This window comes from Chenopodium album, chromosome 3 (genome assembly GCF_948465745.1).
Source record: "Chenopodium album chromosome 3, dcCheAlbu1.1, whole genome shotgun sequence".
In the NCBI taxonomy this organism is placed as follows: Eukaryota; Viridiplantae; Streptophyta; class Magnoliopsida; order Caryophyllales; family Amaranthaceae; genus Chenopodium; species Chenopodium album.
In genome coordinates, this window is record NC_137836.1 from 70,456,829 (window position 1) to 70,477,285 (window position 20,457).

At 34.6% G+C, this 20,457-nt stretch overlaps 2 protein-coding genes across 2 annotated transcripts; one reads left to right on the forward strand and one right to left on the reverse strand.

The window, feature by feature from the left end:
* The first annotated feature begins 224 nt into the window (after positions 1-224).
* Positions 225-3,010, forward strand: LOC145624107 (endoglucanase 17-like). The gene is made up of 8 exons (XM_081677066.1): positions 225-533; positions 654-860; positions 996-1,196; positions 1,307-1,399; positions 1,496-1,657; positions 1,801-1,912; positions 2,035-2,198; positions 2,298-3,010. The coding sequence occupies exons 1-8, from the start codon at positions 282-284 to the stop codon at positions 2,628-2,630; spliced, it is 1,524 nt and encodes a 507-aa protein (XP_081533192.1). The 5' UTR covers positions 225-281; the 3' UTR covers positions 2,631-3,010.
* Positions 3,011-9,083: 6,073 nt separating this feature from the next.
* Positions 9,084-18,992, reverse strand: LOC145624108 (sucrose synthase-like). Its single transcript, XM_081677067.1, has 15 exons — positions 18,750-18,992; positions 18,341-18,473; positions 16,548-16,699; positions 16,274-16,466; positions 15,791-15,909; positions 15,418-15,634; positions 14,665-14,760; positions 14,351-14,524; positions 12,600-12,716; positions 12,336-12,502; positions 11,236-11,460; positions 10,565-10,886; positions 10,088-10,332; positions 9,870-10,008; positions 9,084-9,486 (listed from the first exon to the last, which is right to left on the reverse strand). The coding sequence occupies exons 1-15, from the start codon at positions 18,842-18,844 to the stop codon at positions 9,412-9,414; spliced, it is 2,469 nt and encodes an 822-aa protein (XP_081533193.1). The 5' UTR covers positions 18,845-18,992; the 3' UTR covers positions 9,084-9,411.
* Positions 18,993-20,457: the final 1,465 nt, after the last annotated feature.

Genomic DNA, 20,457 nt, shown 5'->3' on the forward strand with positions numbered 1-20,457 from the left:
TTGCAAAAAGCACCCTCCTAAAAAAAAATAAAAAAAAAAAAAAAAAAAAGAAAAGAAAAAACACAATCATAGAATGCAAAACCCCTTTTCCCCCACTATAAAACTGAAGCAGAGCACTCTGTTTCCTCTGCCCATCTCATACTCATTTTCTCTCTCCTCTAACTTTTTTCTCTGAAGAAGAGGGCAGTTGTTGGTTACTTAGTCAATTCCAACACTACCCTTTTTTCTCTCCCACTAAAAATCCCTATTTTTACCTCCATTTTCCCTCCAAAAATCCAACAATGGCTTCTTCTTCTTCAACCTCCCCTGTTTTTTTACTGCTCTGTTTTTTCACCTTCTTCCTCCTCTGCAATGGAAACCCTTTCAGAAGCTACCACCACCCCCGCCATTCTCGCTTCGCTTCTCACAATTACCGAGATGCCCTCACAAAATCCATCCTCTTTTTCGAAGGCCAAAGATCAGGAAAACTCCCAGCTAACCAAAGAGTTTCTTGGAGAAAAGACTCTGGTCTTTCTGATGGTGCTCAAGCTCATGTACTTTCCTACATTTTCTCCCTCATTTTTTATAATTTTTTCTTTATTTTTCTGGGAATTTTCTAAGGTTTAATGGGTATTTTTCTGATTATTTTTTGGTGCTGTAAAATTAAAATGCAGGTTGATTTAGTAGGAGGGTATTATGATGCAGGGGACAATGTTAAGTTTGGGTTTCCAATGGCATTTACAACAACAATGTTATCATGGAGTGTGATTGAATTTGGTGGTCTTATGAAAGGAGAACTCCAACATGCTAAACAAGCTGTTCGTTGGGGAACTGATTACCTCCTAAAAGCAACCGCACATCCTGACACCATCTATGTTCAGGTACCCGTAATTAGTTGTCGCGTTGATAGCATAATTTGAACTAGTATTGTGATAACTAAATCCGAACATAACATGTGCCATAATTTTTTTTTATGACAATTGTTAAAATTGGTGTTTTATTAATTTTTTGTTTAGGTGGGAGATGCACAAAAGGATCATGCTTGTTGGGAAAGACCAGAAGATATGGACACACCAAGAACTGTATTAAAAGTTGACAAAAATACCCCTGGTACTGAGGTTGCTGCTGAAACTGCTGCTGCTCTTGCTGCTGCTTCTATGGTCTTTAGGAAGAGTGACCGTGCCTATTCAAGGGTTCTCATTAGCCGTGCCATTAGGGTAATTTAGTACTTTCACACCCTTCATTTTCTTTTTTTTTTTTAATTTATTTAAAATTTTCATTAACATTTTAACTATTTTATTAATTATTTGTTACTTTTTGGGTGAAGGTTTTTGAGTTTGCTGATAAGTACAGAGGGACTTACAGTGATGGGCTCAAGAGCTATGTTTGTCCCTTCTATTGCTCTTACTCTGGTTATCAGGTAACCAAGATTTTCTAATCAAAATATTAAATTACCAATATTCTAATAAACTATTTTAATAATAATAATTTTTAAATTACTTTTTAAATATTTTAGGATGAGCTTTTATGGGGTGCTGCTTGGTTACATAGAGCAACAAGGAACCCAATGTACCTAAACTACATTCAAAGAAATGGTCAAGTTCTTGGTGCTAGTGAAGAAGATAACACTTTTGGTTGGGATAACAAGCATGCTGGTGCTAGAATTCTTCTTTCTAAGGTACTTTCACTCTTTTTTGAGTCTTTTTATACCCTTTAATTACATTAAATATAATTCATATTTCCCGAAGTAGCATAATTGATCAAACAAATCACGCATTGATCGGTGTAATTAATAATGGTATATGCTTACTATTTGGGCAGTCTTTCCTTGTTCAAAGAATGCAAGGACTCCATGAATACAAAAGCCACTCTGATAATTTCATTTGTTCCCTCATTCCTGGTGCACCATTCTCAACTGCCCAATACACTCCAGGTGGGCCCCCTTAACACTCTTTAACAGTAATGTTTTTTTGTTTTTGATATGAATTTTGTTGGTGAATCATGAAATTGGCATTTTCTAACGGCTAAGTTAATAAATACAATGTGTATTTGTAGGAGGACTATTGTTTAAGATGAGTGATGACAACATGCAATATGTGACATCTACCTCATTCCTTCTATTAACCTATGCTAAGTACCTTAAACGTTCTCGCATGACCGTGTCGTGTGGTGGCACCGTTGTTTCTGCCCGAACCCTTCGATCAATCGCCAAAAAACAGGTATATAAGTAAATTCGTGCTTGTATCGACATTTTAATATGTTAACGTGTAACAATAGTTGTTAGATGACTAACATGTTACGTGACTATTAAATTACAGGTAGACTATCTATTGGGTACGAACCCAAAAAAGATGTCCTACATGGTAGGCTACGGACCGAACTACCCGAAACGAATCCATCACCGGGGAGCATCGCTACCGTCGATCACATCACACCCACAAAAGATCCAATGCTCAGCAGGATTTGATTTCATGAAAACAGAATCACCAAACCCAAATGTTCATGTTGGTGCAATTGTTGGTGGGCCAGATCTTCATGATAATTTCCCAGATGAAAGGTCTGATTATGAACAATCTGAGCCATCAACTTACATCAATGCTCCTCTTGTGGGTGCCCTAGCTTACTTGGCTCATTCTTATGGACAACTCTAAAGTAACCCAATTATTTTGGGCACCTTCCCTAATTATTTAGGGCACTTTCCCTAACTACTTTTTTTAAGGGTTTTTTTTAAAAATTAAATGAAGTGTAATTAGTGGGTTTAGGATCTAAAGTTGGAGCCCCTTGAGAAAAGAGTGGTTCTGCTTTTTTTTTTTTTTTTTTTACTACTAATATTATTAATGTTTTAGTAGTACAATAGTTTGAAGAATTTAAGGAGAAATGTTATTAGGGTGGAATTTCCTATTTAACGGGTAATATTTGCTGGTTTCGTGCCACAAACGGCGTGTTCGTTATTGTAAAGTCCATATTGTCAGTGTTTGTATTGGGCATTGGACTTTATTTTCATATTATTATAATATACTCTTTTATCTAAGTTTGCAAATTGTAGATTATTTTTATATTATTAGTTAAAAAAATTAGTGTTCATGTAGATGTATGCTTGATTGTTTAAAGTTATTCTACTATGAAACTTGCAAATTTTTCTTGGGAAGTAATGTGAAAATCTTTTGCTTAATGTGTTGGTTGTTTGATGTTGTTAGATTAATCAGAGTAATCTTCTTCGATGAAGGCAATTGTACCTAAAATAGAGAAGGTTATGGTTTTAAAGAAATTGGTGAAAACCATACAAGTACGGGAGTATAAAATAGTGCTAAAATGTACTTCAAAAAAATAATTGAACAAATTATTTCACCCTTATAATCCTTGATCCTTCGTTTATCACTTTCAAATAATTAGAGTTTTCAAACAACATTCATGTGATCTTAAAAGTGTATCACATTAATGTGTACTCCATCTGTCTTTAAATATAAGTTTAACTACATTTTTATATCTAAATACAAATTTTAATTTTTTTTATATTCAACTTTAATCAATTAAAGCTCAACCTCTTATTTACAATTTCACCTATAATCAGCTAAATTTCAATTATTTTTCATTCACCTTCTCAAAACATACACATGCAAATGTGTAATGAGACTTTTATTTAGTGATTTGATAGAAAGAGCATAAATGTCTGAAGAATAAGTACTACCTCCGTTAAAAGTTATTTGCAACATTTGCCATTTTCGGTTGCTATCTATTATGTGCAACATTTTTTTTTTCTTTCCACTTTCAGTAACTTTTGCCAATTAAATGACCATATTACCCTTACTCAAACAACTTAGACATCTAATTAAATCACTAACTTGATTTAACTCTTTACCTAATGAATCTGATTTTTGTAATCATTTTCACCAAAAATCATTTTCATCAAAATCATTCATCTGCCTCACCATTCATCTCCATCAGAGTAATTCATCTCCCTCACCCTTCTTCATCTTCATCAAAATCATTCATCTCCCTCACCATTCAACTTCATCAAAAGCATCCATCTTCTCTTGCAATTTGGGTTCGTGTGGTCATGGGTTCAAATTCGCGGAATTGCGTTCGCCTGGTTCGTGGGTCTGAGTTCGTGGGGGTGGCTTGAGTTTCGTGGGGATGGGTTTCAGATCTGGTTTGTAGGGGTGGCGTGAGTTTCGTGGGGGTGGTTTTAGATCTGGTTTCATGTTGGTGGCTTAATTGGGAGTAAATTCAATTCGTGGTGGTTTCGATTTAATTGAATTTCGTGGTGGTTTCTTGGGTCGTGGTGGTTTTGTCTGGTTGTGGTGGTTATGGGTGGGTTCGTGGAGGTTTTCTGGGTTTTTATGTGTTCATGGTGGTTTGCTAGGTTCGTGGGTGGTTTGTTGGGTTCGTGGTTGGGTTTTGGTGTTTCTGGCTGGTTCGTGGTTGAGTTTCGGCGGTTTGGGTTCTGAGTGTCGGTGGTGGTCTGGTGGTTGTCGGTGGCGGTCTGGTGGTTGTCGGTGATGGTTCTGGGTTTATGTGGTTATTATGGGTTTTTGTTTATTTCTTTTTGTAGGTAGGATTAATAGTTAATCAAGTGCCCTTAGTTTTTAATAATCATCCTTTAAAAGTTTTGCCTAGGAGTCCGTGCTACCCCCTTGTTGCAAATAACTGTTAACGGAGGTAGTGATTAAGTTGTTCAAGTTCTGTTCATACCACAAGGGTTTGCTTTTAAAAAATTGAAAAAAAATTGTAAGAGAAAAAACTTTAAAACCTAATCTAACCTAAGCTATTGAAAAACTCACTTATCTAGAAACTGACATGTGAAGTTCTAAGTTGTAACATCCTAAGCTTTCTAGTTGTAGATGATTGTAGGCTTGTTCTAGCAATTGGGCTGGACCATTTTCTATAACAATTCTTCAAGAGGGGGAGTTGAAAAGATCTTGATTCCATTAAATTAAGAAACATTTTTAGTTACCTACTACATTATTGTCTTAAGTGTGGGTAAAATTGTTCCAAAATTTCTCCATATTTTGTTTGAAATTGTATCTAAACTTATTTTTTACTAACGCCTTGTTTGTTTCGCCTTAATTTTACTTATTTAAACTTATCTGATCTAATCTGGTCTGATCTAAATGTCATATATGACCAAACTTTGACCTTATATATACGATAATCTATACGGAAAAAATATATCAAGTGGGGTCTTGTTAGATTCGTAATAATGTGTATTTTATTAATATGCGATTTTTATAATTTTTTCATTATGAAATTAAAGATACTTAGCGATAAAAAATCGCACATAAAACGATGATCAAATCTGAACTTTTTTTTTTTTTTTTTGAAATAAGTAAAAATAAGGTGAACTAAACAAGGCCTAAATTTAGTCAAAATAATTTTTATTGGCAAATAATGTGAACAAGATTTGATCTCATGTCTTGTCATTGCATGAGTACACTCTTGGTCAAAGTATGTGTTGTCTACCTCTGATTGCTTGTAACTATGCATTAGGCACATGTAATGATCCACAGAGAAATATTGGCGCATAGGGCCTATGTACCAATGAAACAAATAGGATGACATTTTTGTAAATAATGGGAACATGAGAAAAAGCGGTGGTACAAAATTTGATGGCAAAAAGTACCACTACATGCATAATGGTACCTTAAATATACCACTGCACCATTAAGGGGGAGAAAAAAAATAATAAAAAATCCCAAAATGCCCTCCTATGCGCCTGTGAAACACATAGGCCTTATGCGCCTAGATGCACTCTGCTATTTTTGGCCAATTATTCTAAAACCATGCTATTGTTGTCTAATTATTCTTTTGTTGACTTTCCTTGACCTTAAAACAAATAAAACCATGAAGGAAAGCTCCAACATTTAACAAGAGTGCAAGCTAAAGTTTTGGATATTAATTCTAGTTCATAAGCCCTAAATATGAAACAAGGTTCTAGTTAATAATAATTTAATTATTACAAATAATATACAAAAAAACTCAAGCTTATTCATGAGCTTTCGAGTCGAGCCAAGGAGAGCTCAAACTTGGCTAATTAAAACCTCGAGCCAAAATTGGGGGAGCCTATACCAAGCTTTGACCGAGCCGAGCAGAACCTCGAGCAAATCACAGCAAGCTCGGCTTGTTAACACCCCTAATCCTAGGTATTACTTCAGCATGTTCCAAGAACGTAAATGAGCAAGCCCTCCTTATCTAATGACAAGCATCCATGAAGGAAATCGTCAAACCTTGTACTTATTAACAAGACATGATAGTTGTATCCCGTCCCTCGGTTACTTTCTTGTGTTAGGCCGGTTAAGAGAGTAAAACTATTTCATTGCATTACCTATGGTGTGGGCTCCTCTTTTTACCTTATAAAAAAAAAAAAAAAAAAATAGAAAAATCATACTGTACCTCACTAGTTCACTTTTAGTTGCTATAATTTAACCAAAAGCACTCATAGTTTTAGTCAAATGGATTATTGAAACGAACTAAAATAGGAAGCATATATAGTAAACCTGAAAATCAGTTTGTGATAATTTCGAGTTTGTTATAATTTGGTTAGGTTTGGGTCATTTTGGCTTAGATAATCGATCTGGGTTGATACTTTGGGTCAGGTAAAGTTCGAATTGGGTCCTTCGAGTCAGTTTGAGTTTCTAGTCATGTTCAATCGGATAATTTTGGTTCGGGGTAAGTTTGGATCAAGTCATTTCGAATTGTGACTTTCGCTCAAGCTCAAATTGTGAGATTTATTATTTTCATTGTTGTTACAATTATTAATATTAGTATCATTGTTATTGATGTTAACATTAATGCTATATTATTGTTATTGATTTATTGGGTCACTTATTGTATCAAATATGTTCAAGTCAATAGATTCAGAATAAAATTCGATATGGTCAATTTGGGTATCAGGTAACTTCAGACATCAAATCTACTTCAAATCAGGTCACTTTGTATCTAGTTGACTTAAGATTGTCAGATAGGGTACAATTAGGTCGAATCACTTCGACTATCAAGTTAAGCTGGTCAGCTCCAATTCAAGTAAGGTCGGTTACTTTTCTAATTTCGGGTTAAGTTAGGTCATTGTTTTGAGTCTAGTTTGGGTCCAATAGAGTAATCAGGTACGGGTTGGATGTATTTAGGTGATATTATTCCTTAATAAAGAAAAATCAAATTCAGTCAATTTATAGGATTAGGAATCGAGCAAGGGTAATGGGCGAATATATATTTACAGCGGTAAGAAGAAGTAAAACCGAGGGAATAAAACCCTGACCAATGAAAGTTGAGAAAAAGAGGGAGAGAGCATGAGATGATGAACATGTGATACGGATAAAAAATAATAAGTGAGAGTAGAAAAATGCTATAAAGGTTACTGGAAAAGCTGCATTAGGGGTTTATTGGTAGGGGCAGTTTATGTCATACAAAAAAATAACTGGGAATGAGGAGCTGACTGACTCAATTTTAGCTGACCCTAATCTTTTTCATGCTTCCATTGCCTGATTTCAAGGATTTTCTTTTGCTTTTGGCCCTACTTGTATTAACTTTTTGGATACTCTCTTTAACTATATTCCAATTTTACATTAATTAAAGTTTCATAATTATAAAGAAACTCGATTTCGCAAGACATTCTTTTCATATCTTGCGTGATTTTCTAATTCCATTTTTTATTTTTATTTTTATTATGTAAAGAAGTCTCAAAAGACACTAAATTTCATTGATTATTCTTCCAAAAAAATAAATAAAAAATTTCATTGATTAAAACCATACGACACTTACAATTGGTGATTAATGACAAAGAAAATAGATTTAATAAATACATAGATATAGTATTTTGGCACATCTTCGATTTGTTGTCTCATACAACTTTTTGAATGGATATGTCGTTTCTTAATTTTTGGAGGAAGATCATTCTTTTGACAATTTTGTGTCTTGAATCAGACTAACCAATATCAACCGTAGCCTTGCACAATCTGATACTATTCCAAGTGAAAGAGTTTGAAGGAGATCGAAAAAACCTTGTATTTCGAAGGAGAAAAACTCTTTTTTTTAAGGGAGATAAATTCCTCTCGAGCAGAGGAACCATTATTATAAACTAAAGAAAAACAAAAGACAGAAAAAACTTAAATTGGGGCTTTCCACCGACAAGATTCGGTAGAAACCCTCAAAAATTAATAATGGAGGCTATGGTTGAGGAGAGAGGAAGGAATCAATACTTTCACGGTCTCATCGTTCTACAAAAGAGTGAAATCATAACCTTAAGGAGTGGAAAGAAAATAAAAATTAAAAAGGTTGTGGATCTTTGCAAAAAAAGATAAGCAACATACGAAATTGCAAGTGACTTAGTGAACTAGAGAAGTAGACAAACTAAATTGAATATATCAAAGTAAAATATGAATCTTTCAAACTTGTTTGATTGGTTATATGAAAAATATATCAATGGAATTTAGTCAAAAGTAAAAAGTTACTTTAATTACTTATGGATTATATTCCAATAATTGAACATGTTTAAACTTGTATTCCCACATCATTTGAAAATTAAAATTTCATAGTACTTATATTCACAAAATTACATGCTGGGTAACTTGGGCTGGGTTATTTTACTCTCAAATTTTGCCCTATTTTTAAATTTTAGAAGTTTCTTTGAGTTTGCTCCATAAGTGGGTATGGAAATATACTATTTTTATAAAATATATTAATTGGGAGAAATTAGTGATTCTACTTGCTTGTGATGAGAGTCGAAGCCCTCTCAGGATGGAAGGAGGGCCTTCAACCACTAAACCAACCTTGATTTTGATATGAGGCTGTAAAAAAGGGAGACTAAGGTGCATTACATTTCCTTTTTTCTGGATTGACATCATCTGTTTCTAAATACTTGCAACACTTGTCTTTTATAACCGTTTTATAAAAATGTAAAATAATTATAGCATTTCCTATTTAAAGAGATACAGAGTATAGCTAACCTTACGAATCAATTAAAGTGACTCGGGCAAGAGCCATCCTCAAGTTGGGGTAGAGTTGAGTCACTCCAAAAGCCCTTAATGGTAGCAGCAACGGTCACACTCCTTACATTTTTATCAAGGACAACGATGATTTAGATTTAGGATCAAACTATGCTCATTGGCACATTAAACTTACAATATTTACAACGATTTCGTATCCAACTCTTTCATGAGCCCTGGATACTCACATTCAAAACACATTTCGTTTATTTACAATACACTGGTACTTTGAACACTTAAACATGTTATCATAATGATACATTCTGCGCCATGCAGACTAAAAATGAACAGAGTGATCCCGATTTCCACGAGAACACCAATCATCAACAAAATTACATTATGTCACTCTTTATTTGCATAAAGAAAATACTTACAGGTGAAACCTAGTATAGGCAACACTTATTCGTTCCCTAAGGATGTAACCATAATTATACATCAGAGTAAGCAACAGCTTTCAAGGTCCACGAAATGTCGCAACTGCATCTGTGGAAGAAGGCTCGTCATCTATTGCCAGGGGAACAGACTTAGCCTGGAATAACAACCATATGTTATTACTTTCAGTTATACTTTAACCATTACACTAACTATTTTCATAGAATATGCATGATACACTAGATTATAATAGCTATCTCCTAATATATAATACAAGTATTTCAAAAGAATGCTACACTCGGTGCAATAGTTCCAGGTGCGCGGTAAAGCATGCTGAAATATAGCCTACATCCTGAATCATCACATTTACTACTCTCTAGAGAGAAGGGTGATCTGATTATTAAGCTTGATTTTCAAGAAAAGAAAAAAAAATTCCTCTTTAAGGACAGATTATAAGTACGAAAGGCACATACAAACCTGAAGGAGATAAAATGGGACAGATAAGCTATAAAGACATGGACAGAGAAGAAATGAACTGACCAGATCACGGAACTTCAAAATGTAGAACATCTCAAGATAACGTCGAGTCTCTCTTCTCTCCAGTTTGGAGACATATTTCCAAAATCCATATACTCCTGCTAGGGTCATTAACCTTTCAGAATACTTTTGCCAGGTATACCTGCAATTTAAAACTCAAACCAAGTAAGCAACCTGCCTCTACGCGTGCTTTTAAATATTATGGACGGCTTGATCCTAACCTTTCTTTGATCCTTTGTAACCCAGCATCAGATATTTTATTCCAGTAGCTAGGATCCTCACTGCATTTTGCAAAAAATTCAGCCATATGCTGCGCGGCCTGATCAGGGTGATATGGATCAATATGAAATCCTGAAACACCGTCTTCTATAATCTCAGAAGGACCACCATGGCATGTAACAAATGTTGGTAGACCACAAGTCATTGCTTCCACAACTGTAAGCCCAAATGCTTCATAAAATGCAGGCTGCAAGTCATAAATAAAGCATTCTATGAGTTTCGGTGATAAGAATTTATGTTTTGGCTTTGATTAATGAAAGTTTATCAGAGTAATTTAATGGGAGTTACAATATTTGTACTCTAAATACTTCATCTTGCCTATATCTCCAACATATAGATTATATCTGCGTGTCATATGAACACTTGTTTTACGTATTTGATAGAAAAAAATAGTAATACAGATAAAATGTAAAGCATACCTGCACAAAAATACCTCCTTTGTCACAGATGTAGCGATAAAGTTCACCATTTCTTACTCTATTAGTTTGAGAAGCTATCCAACGGAACTGGCCATTCAATTTGTACTCCTTGATAAGATTGTGCATTTTTTCAATTTCAGCAATCTCTTCCCTGTCATTAGACTTTTTTACATCATTGTACCCAGCAACCACAACCAAGTTTGCCAGTTCCCTGAGTTTAGCATTCTTTGCGTAGCACTCTACCAGTCCTGTTATGTTCTTCACACGGTCTAGCCTCGCCATGGAAAATATCATAGGCTTTGAGGTATCATCAAGTATACCACTGCAATGATGAAAAATGGTAGATAAGCAATAAAAACAATTTGCATGTCAAGCTGAACGACATAAAGCTGCCATTAAGTCTAGTTTTATAATTTTAGATTTTCCTTATGATTTACTATAATCACAGATCCAAATACAATTCTCTCTGAGGCAACAGATTCTGTTCAACAAACTAGACATAGCAAATTTTGAATTGTCATTGTATCGCAGTATAACCAGAGAAAGAATTAAAAAAAAAAACTGTCACTTATTAGCCAAGAGATGAACAACGTCCATAAACATTTCAAATGCTAGTTGCATGATATGGGTTCCATGTGATCAATGTAAATAAAAAAAGAGCAGGAGCTTACATATGTTCATCGTTCTGTTCAGGATTAAATAACAGATCCTCTATGAAGCTATGAAGTGCAGTTAGCCGATTCTCCTTCTCAGAAAATGGGAAATAGATGGTCATATCGGCCCCTGGTGAGACAATGTTAAACTTGGGATCAAAGACATCAATCCCATGAACAACCCGATACAGCCCTGGCAAAGTGAAGGCCTTGTGGCTCTCATATTGGCCGACAGTATTTTTCCTGAAAAAAAAAAGTTTGTATTTAGGTAAGTATTCATTAAGTAAACTAATAATCACAGGTAAAATTTGGAAGCACATTTAGAACTTGCAACAGGTTTTAGTCTATAAACAGAGCTGCACTGGTAATCTTCAACTCCGGAAACAGAAATTAACACACAAACACAGCAATATCGACAAGTTAAAATAACATCTAAAGTCTTTATTGGAGAAACTTGATGAATAAATTTATTTTAATAGACAGAGGCCAAAACAATAAATGGGAAAGAGCATCAGAATTTGCAACCTAATGTACCTAAGATCTCAGCAAGTTGGCATAACTGCAACAAAACTTCTTTATGGTTGGGTGACTAGCTGAATGACAGGAAAAAAATACTCTAAAGATTTCTCTGGTGCATCCTAAAAGTAGAATGTGATTCATTTATTAGGAATTAGGAATTACTCAGAGGTTATATCAAAATTTAGAGGGAAGAATATACTTAGAACTCGCTCTGAGACAACAAACAGCTTATAAGATTAAAACACACTACATCTATTAACATTTTATACTTATAATAGACGTCAGAACATAGTAGTAGTGCAAGAAAGTTGCCACAAGGCAAGACTAGCCTCTCGAATTCAGTTTAATCAACACAATAGATCAGGCTTGATGTAAAATTCGAACATTTTCCTGTAACCACTAAACCACACATAAGATGCAATTACTGCACTCAATTACAAATGATCACATGATCTGGCACAAGGTATGAATGTTTTTTTTTTTTTGTTTTTTTTTTATTTTTTTTTTATTTTATTTTATTTATATTTCACAGTAATCTAACGAGTCAGTGATCTGATGTTACCGCATGGGATTGTTAAAAGTGACAGTTTTGTACTTACGTTCCAGCTATCTCTTGGTAAGTGCTTGTAATGATAAAATCAGCATGATTCATTGCCATCAAGTCAGCTGTGAACTGGCAAGAGAAATGGTATTTCTCCTCAAATTTTTTCCAATAAATATCAGAATCTGGATATTTGGTCTTCTCCAATGCATGGGCAATATTGCACTGAAAATACGTAACATAGAGAGATGAATTTGAAGAGGAAATGAAGAAAAAAATATCCCTAAAAAAAGAAAACAAAAACTAAAATATAAGGCTAGACCTGGGTAACACCCATCTTGTAGGACAATAAAGAAGCAACAATATTCCCATCACTGTAGTTTCCAATTATCAAATCTGGACGACCCTGTAACTCGCCAATAATTTCTCCAGCTGCATCCTGAAAAAACATAACTCACAGCTTATATATGATTGTGATTAGCATATGAACTCAACAACAATAAGCACATGAGCGTGCACGCACACACACAAAATATTCTAATTCGGCAGGTATACTCTGACAAAAGAAATGGGCCATGTCCATATTCTTATCTATAATATTTAAGTTGGATAGTTCCATTAATGGAAATTCTTTGGTTCATTTCACACATTACAGCTATCGACTGGATAGAGCTATGGGGATTTATGAAAACCTTAAACTACATCTCATCACAACACAATGGAGATTTGGAGATCAAGGATTCATCAGGTAGAACCACGTACCAATGGACCAATGGAAGGGTAGCATATAGAATTTCATGGAGAAATTTGAATCACTAAATAGATATTTTATAAATGGACAAATGAACCAGTGGAAGGCTAGCATAAATTACATCTGGTATGGGTGACGGGACTTCCTCGGAGCTGTATAGAAGGTGGATATTGTTATCATTTTCAAAAGTTACATGAACAAAAATATATATATGAAGTAAGCATCATGACATGCTGGGGATCATCTGAGAAATTAAAACAGTCTGAAACTATAAGTAATTTTCATAGGCTTATGCCAGTCAAAAGTGTCTATTATGGTACAAATAATAAATAATATAGTAATTGGCAGAATAATCTGTCTGAACATTACCACACTCCAACTCGACATTAAAAATAATGTTCAACTGCAATAACTTTGGCATTTGACTAGACACTAAAATCAATACACATAATCAGTGAGTACTATATACTAAAAAGGCTAAGGATACACAACAAGGCAGCAACATACAAAGTTCAACTAATACAGCAGCACCTAAATGCATTTAACATTGACAAAGAATCAAAACCATGCATTCAGTAAATCAGCACTTGTGGAATGTCAGGAATCAGAACTGTACTATCACTCAAATAAAGTACAACTAGACATTTGCCAAGGTTCGGAGAGACAAAAAAACAACTGTTCAAACAAAAATTAAAGCTCCATTTCCTGTTATATTAAGAGATTTCCTTTTTTTAAAGTTGTATCGACTTTCCAAACATGATTTATGCAATCTACATTCTAGCAAAGGAAACACCTTACAAACCTAAGTTTCTGAATGAGTACATATACCATCTTCCAAACTCCAACCCCACCACATTCAACCCATTGTAGACTTGGCAAGAAAAATAGTTGTACATTAAGTAACCAGGAGGCAAAAAGCTAGGTAAGCGAGCATGTCATTCTGCCACAATGATACATCCCAATTTAATCCATTACAATGATATTAGTGAAACAGTAACCACACCTTTCATGTCTCATTTACTTGTCTACTTTTAATTTCAATAATCATTAGGATGCCATTACGTCATATCTAACAAGGACAGACAGGGTTATACAACCCTGACCATTATTCCTTTCTATATGAAAAATCATCCACCATAGATAGACACAAGAGGGCAAATTTTTATTCTTCACTAGGTTGAGATGGAAAATAAGAAATTCAAACATTAACATGGAATGTAGCACACATACACCTGAAGTTAAACTTTTACGCAGCAGGCAGATCTCCCAAACATGAATGAGATGCAGATTTGTAAGTCATTTTACTGACAGTAAGGAGTTACCTCAGTAAAAGTTTCTAGATAAGGCCAGACATCAAATCTAGATATCCATTTATGAAGGATTCCTTTTTCTGATCGGAAAGGAACTCTCAAGATACTGGCGTACTCCGTTCCACTGACTTTTTCCAAACGCTGGTTGCATGTGGTCCCTTTAGCATCAGGAATCAACCGGCTCACCTAGAAATAGAAGAACATCATATTTTAAAACTACAGCCACCACTTTGTTGTTCCATCCCTGGAAGCAGATGGGCACTGGCCATTAAATTATCCTATAAAGTATTAGCCCAAACTCTAGGATAAGAGATCTACAGTCTTACAATAAGAATTCTTGGAGTCATATCCAGTCCTTGCTTCTTTATTCGTTGGAGCATTTCATGTTCCAATGCTCGCACTTGATCAAGAATATAAACAATCTACAACTCAAGGAAAAGAGCATACAGGTTAGCAACTTAGCACCATTTGCACATATTGCAAAGCAGTGTATAAAATATTAAAGAGCCGCGCCTTGCTGAGGTGCAAGGCAGAGTTCAAACACATTTTTGCCTAGGTGAGTTGAATAAAAAGAGGTGCAGCCAAGGAACACCCAAGCAAAATTTTTTCACCCATAAAGTGTGACTCACTTCATGAGGCACATGAGGCACACCAAAGTGCTACGACCTGCGCAAGGATCTCTATCACGGTATCACCTCACTGAGTCAGTGCACCTCTGAGCCTTTATTGATTATATACATTCATATAGAGTCCATCTAATCCAGAGGACATAATCTACTGAAACTCCCAACCTCAGCATGGGGGAGCCGCTCCTTAATCCGAACTAAAAAAAAGAATAACCGGGTCTCTAGAAAAGAGAATGAAAAGCCCGGGTGAAAGCAAAAACAAAAAGGAGAGAAGAAAAGTATAAAGAGGGAACGGCTGGTCTGGCTCCCCTGCGGGAGTCCCAGCGGCCTCTTGGGCTGCTTCCGCTTGAGCCGGACCTATCAGTTCAAACTTTAAGGGCAAACCGTGGACCAGGAAAAGAATGTGCATAAAAAATAAAACTCCCCTCATAAAGCAGAAAATTAGCCTCATACCTGCCCACCAGTGTCAGGCAAGCCCAGTACATGTGCCTGGCCAAAGTATCCATGTACAGACAGAATAACCACATTGAACACCATGGGAACTCTTCCAAGAAATGTCTCTAATGTGGATGGATCAGGAGCCTGAAGGATGTCTAGTAGTAAATGCATCATCTCTAAAACTCTTTCTGCAGTGTCTCCCCAACCTCGCTCAAAACCCATACCTTGGAGTCTGCATGCACACGGTAAATAGTGGAATTATAAACTCAAATCTCAAATCAAGCAACCAACTCTTTATTTGTGGAAGAGTTGAACTCAGTTAAAGACAAAAGTATAAAAGAAGACATGCTAATTAGAAGGCATCTGCATTTAACAATATATTTCATACTCAAATTCAAACTCAGAGTAAGGTGTATCTGGTGGAAGCTTGGTTAGATGATCCTCAGCTTTAGACAATGCAGACTGAAGACGAGATATAGTTTGTATCCGATCATTCAACATCATGACCTGCACAATCACTTGCAAGTTACCTACAGCATCCTTAGACCAAGCCAATCATACAAGCAGCGGCTGGTATTATTATTCCCTTCATCCGGAACTAATGGTCACTTTACTCTGACCCTTCATAATTAGGGGTATGACATAATTATACTAGATGAATTATTTCTTAATAGTAGGATTATTGTCACATCCCCGCTACTTAATCAGTAAAGTATTTTGGAAAAATCATCCACAAACCATTATTATTTAAAAATATGTGTTTTAACTTTTCCAGATATATATTCTAACTAGTATTTACGGCTAGAGGGAGTAACATTCATGTTGAATCATTAACATTCTCAAAGTAGTGGACAGTAACAGTGCAACTTACAACTCCTTTGTGTTTGTGAACTCGAAGGAAATTAAGTAACGGCTCCAAGCAGTCTTTATTGCGAAACATAATGGATGATAGGTGTCTGTTGAGGAACTGAACACCATTACCAATTGATGAAGAACGTGTTGGACGTGGAACTGACTCATTGAAAGGCTCAAAATCAAGCTCAAGCGTATAGTGGTCATCAGCCCTATCACACATTACATATATATGAATATCAGGACATGAATTTTGCTATCAGATTTATCAAATTTTAAAATCTTATACTCACTTTCCATCCTCAAGTTCTTCCTTGAAATGGAGATACTCAGATACAGTAAACTGCTCCACATTAAGTTCATAGACATTAACACGAACATATTCCCAAACTCCAGGTCTTGGACGGAGTGCTATAGCAACAAAGGGAGGAACAACTATTGCTTCCTACCATAAAACAAAGTCAAACACATTAAAGATTGACCAAATATAATAGGCTAAATAATCAGAGATCACTGTCAACAGTTCCACAGGACATCATTACACTAATTGTGGAACAAAAAGAAAAAAAAAAAAAAAAAAAAAGCTTCCCTTATTCGCGGTTAAAATTAACAATTCTTATAGGTTTAACAAAAATATTTATTGGAGTATTCAAATAACGTCTCTTCAACCTCCAAATCACCACCTCCAATCACTAACATCCATAGTTTGAGAAAACAATACTCTGTACATCCAAAAATACAACAAAAGCATCCTAAAAACCAAACATTACACAACCATAAGCTAATAGCTAAAGTATTAAAGAGGACATTTCATTGTTTATAATCTATGCAGTTGTTAACATCTGTTTAGTAAGTAGTACGTGTTTTGGAAAAAAATATAACAAATAGAATAGTAAAATAGAATGAATAAGCACATTGTACAAATCAATTTGCCATTTTAGAGGTCTAATTAATATTTCATCTGTCAAAAAAAAAAAAAAAAAAGAAAAGAAAACTTCTTGTTTAACTTTGGAAGTCAAGTTTGTATAAATTTTACCAATAATTTGTTAAAAAATACTGCAATAACAAAGTAGTGATAAAATTGTTAAACATGATCTTTAAAGTAATTAAACATGATCTTTAAAGTAATTACGATCGATTACAAGCCAACATTACTCAAAATTTGCCAATGACTATTGAGTTTCGACTACTCCGTATTTTATTAAAACAAGTAACAATATCCACATCAATTTGGACCGCTTGGCACATACAACCAAAACATTCCAAGAGATAAACCGATAAAGGTACTAACGACGTCTCATTCGACACATAGTTGATGTCCCCCACCTTTTTAATTGTATAAGTGTGACAACAAGGGCTAGATCATACCATATCAGGCAGTTTTGACTACATTTTTTGTGTAATGTTCTCCATCATTCCATAACATGATCAACAAAATCCCCAATCATGCGCACAAAGAGACGTAAATAATTTGAGGACATTCTATCGGTCCCTTCAATTATTACTGTAAAAAAGTTCACATCTTAAAGCGGTGGCAACACACTATCTTACAAAACCCAAGTTTGTCTCTTATTTAATGTCTTACTTCAAGTACTAAGGATCTAGAATCATCATTTGCCACAACTATTTTCGATAACCAATATACGTACTACCCATGGTCCAAATTACTCGCAACTTTGGAATATTTTATATCTCACAAAGACACAAATAATACCCCAAAATTACGAGTAATTTGGACAGGAGGTAGTATTTAAGTACTCCCACTATCCACAAATAATTGTCATGCTCTAGATGTCCGGACAAAATTGTCACATACACTCGAACGTAATTTAACATATTGGTTAAATTTCCAAACATACCGCCACTAAAACGTGTTACGAAATTACCAATCACTACAAACATTGTGAATTCCTTAATTATAATTCCTTAATCACTACAATGACGGGATAATTCCGTGCTAACAAAACAAATGGGTGATTACTGATTAGTTGATTACAGATTTACAGAACATATTTATACCAAACACAAAAACAGAGTACAATCAAAATCAAAGCGAAAAATATTCAAACAAATGAAGAAAAATCACCTGAGCAGACCTAAGAACTTCGCTAAAAGGACCATCTCTAAGAATTTGCTTTCCTTGATCTTCACCAATTATTTGTTCCAATGCATCAATCAAATGATGGGGTTGTAACAAACATTTTCCTTGTGCTACATACCTATATTATTCAATCAATCACCACCCAAAAATCAACAACAAAAAAAATTAAATAAATCAATATATACTTAATACAAATATATTCTACAATAAGAATATAAAAATTAATAGATCAACTAAACATAATAAATAATATCGACTGACACGTGATTTTGTCACACACGTACTTTTACAAATATGTACCATATTTTAGAAACACGGGATTGTTAAATGTTTATAGATTGAATTAAGGGTTGCATATATCAAAACCGTTTAAAAAAACACGAAAAAATCGAACCTAGAGAGAAGAGAAACAAGCTCGTTACGATGAACAGAGAGAGTATCTTGAACTCTCTCACGCATGCTAGGAATTTTGGTAAGCTTAGGCGCCATTTGAATATGATCTGACCGAATTCAGCAGAATCTGGAAAAAAAACTGTTTTTGAAAGAGATGAAAAATGTTATTGTAATGGTAATAATGATCAGAAATAAAGAGGATAAATAAAGGGGAGAATAAGGAGGAGAGATAAAATAAAGAAAGTGAAAGATGGCGGAATAAGAGAGGAACAAGTGGTACAATAAAGGATAACTTTGGGAAAATACCATTAGCTCTTCACTTGCTAACTGTCGTCTGCGTGTTTCAATTTCCGGGTGCGATTATGACTGGCCAATTGTGGATGGGTTCGGATGATAGTTAGTTTAGTTGGTTATATTGTTTAAATAATAAGGGGTAATTTTGAAATATTTACAATTGTGTAATTGATAAATAATATGAAATGAACGAAATACAAATAATTCGGGATGATGGTTGTACAAAATTCTAATTCACAAATTATATATTGTTACGTACGGAGTATCAACAAAATGTTAACTCACTTAAGGTTTTTACCTCAACCGTAAGATTTGAGGTTCACATCCTTAATTCTTCATTCCAAATGAAGGTGACTTGGGGGGGGGGGGGGGGGGTTGAGCATCACACAATATCTTATTAAAGTTGCAAGAATTGGAATCAAAATCGGAACATGTTATAACCGATTCTTCAATGGGAACTGGAACAGGAATCTATAGAGCAGATTCCTGGAAAATGAGTTCAAGGTACCCTGTTTTTAATATACTTAATAATTTTTTGCAAAATTATTTTAAGAAAATGTGGATGGTCACAAATTTATACGGAGTAACTTTTATTCTGCAAATACAACAAAGCAAAAGTAGTTGTTTAGCAAATTTTAAACATATATTTATAATTATTATTTTTATTTTATATTTTAAACTGAATTGGTGTATAATTTGAGCTTCTTAGTGGTATCTTTTAGTTACAGAGCACCCTATAGTTTCGGTCCAAAAAACTAAGAGCCTAAATCAAAATCTGTTACAACTAACAACAGGTTCTCAAGTTAAACTCGAAATCGCGCGAATCCTCTTATCCAGGTACCGGTTTCAATTCCAAAACTTGCGGTTCCAAATATGCTTTGATTGTGATTTAGGGTAACCTAATTTTTTTTTCTTTAGGGGTAGGTATTTCTATACCCTCCCCCTTTCAAGTGTCTCACCTGTAAATATTAAAGTTGAAAAATCACGAAAATTGAGGTCTATCCAAGCTCCTTCATTAAAAATGATAATCATAAAATATGGAGTATTTCTCAAACTATGTCCAGTATGTGGTATTGTGAATAATTGAAAAGTTTTATCTATTAAGTGATGGTGATGGGTGAAATGATTACTCTAGATAATTTCTAAATGGTGATAGATGGATGAGTATACTTTCACTATTTAAACCTTTTTTGTTTAAACGAGTAATTTATTTCAATCTTGTTAATATGGGTCCTTTACCAATCAGTTTACATGGTTTGACAGCCTTCAAACTTGATTTATAGTGTACACCTGCACCATAAACTTATATTGGTCAAACATGTTGATTAAAGGTACAAATTGGCTCAATCACTTGCATGCATATATAATATATTCAAAGAGCAACTTAACAAATAAATTATCATGTTTTGCATTTA

What these genes read in the sequence shown, in the direction of transcription:
- LOC145624107 (XM_081677066.1), top strand. Translation starts at nt 282, where the DNA reads ATGGCTTCTTCTTCTTCAACCTCCCCTGTTTTTTTACTGCTCTGTTTT. An exon ending in AACTGCCCAATACACTCCAG is followed by an intron (nt 1,913 to 2,034) that starts GTGGGCCCCCTT and finishes GTGTATTTGTAG; the next exon opens with GAGGACTATTGTTTAAGATG. An exon ending in GATCAATCGCCAAAAAACAG is followed by an intron (nt 2,199 to 2,297) that starts GTATATAAGTAA and finishes ATTAAATTACAG; the next exon opens with GTAGACTATCTATTGGGTAC.
- LOC145624108 (XM_081677067.1), bottom strand. Translation starts at nt 18,844, where the DNA reads ATGGCGCCTAAGCTTACCAAAATTCCTAGCATGCGTGAGAGAGTTCAA. An exon ending in TTCACAAACACAAAGGAGTT is followed by an intron (nt 15,910 to 16,273) that starts GTAAGTTGCACT and finishes GTGATTGTGCAG; the next exon opens with GTCATGATGTTGAATGATCG. An exon ending in TTACAAAGGATCAAAGAAAG is followed by an intron (nt 10,009 to 10,087) that starts GTTAGGATCAAG and finishes TTTAAATTGCAG; the next exon opens with GTATACCTGGCAAAAGTATT.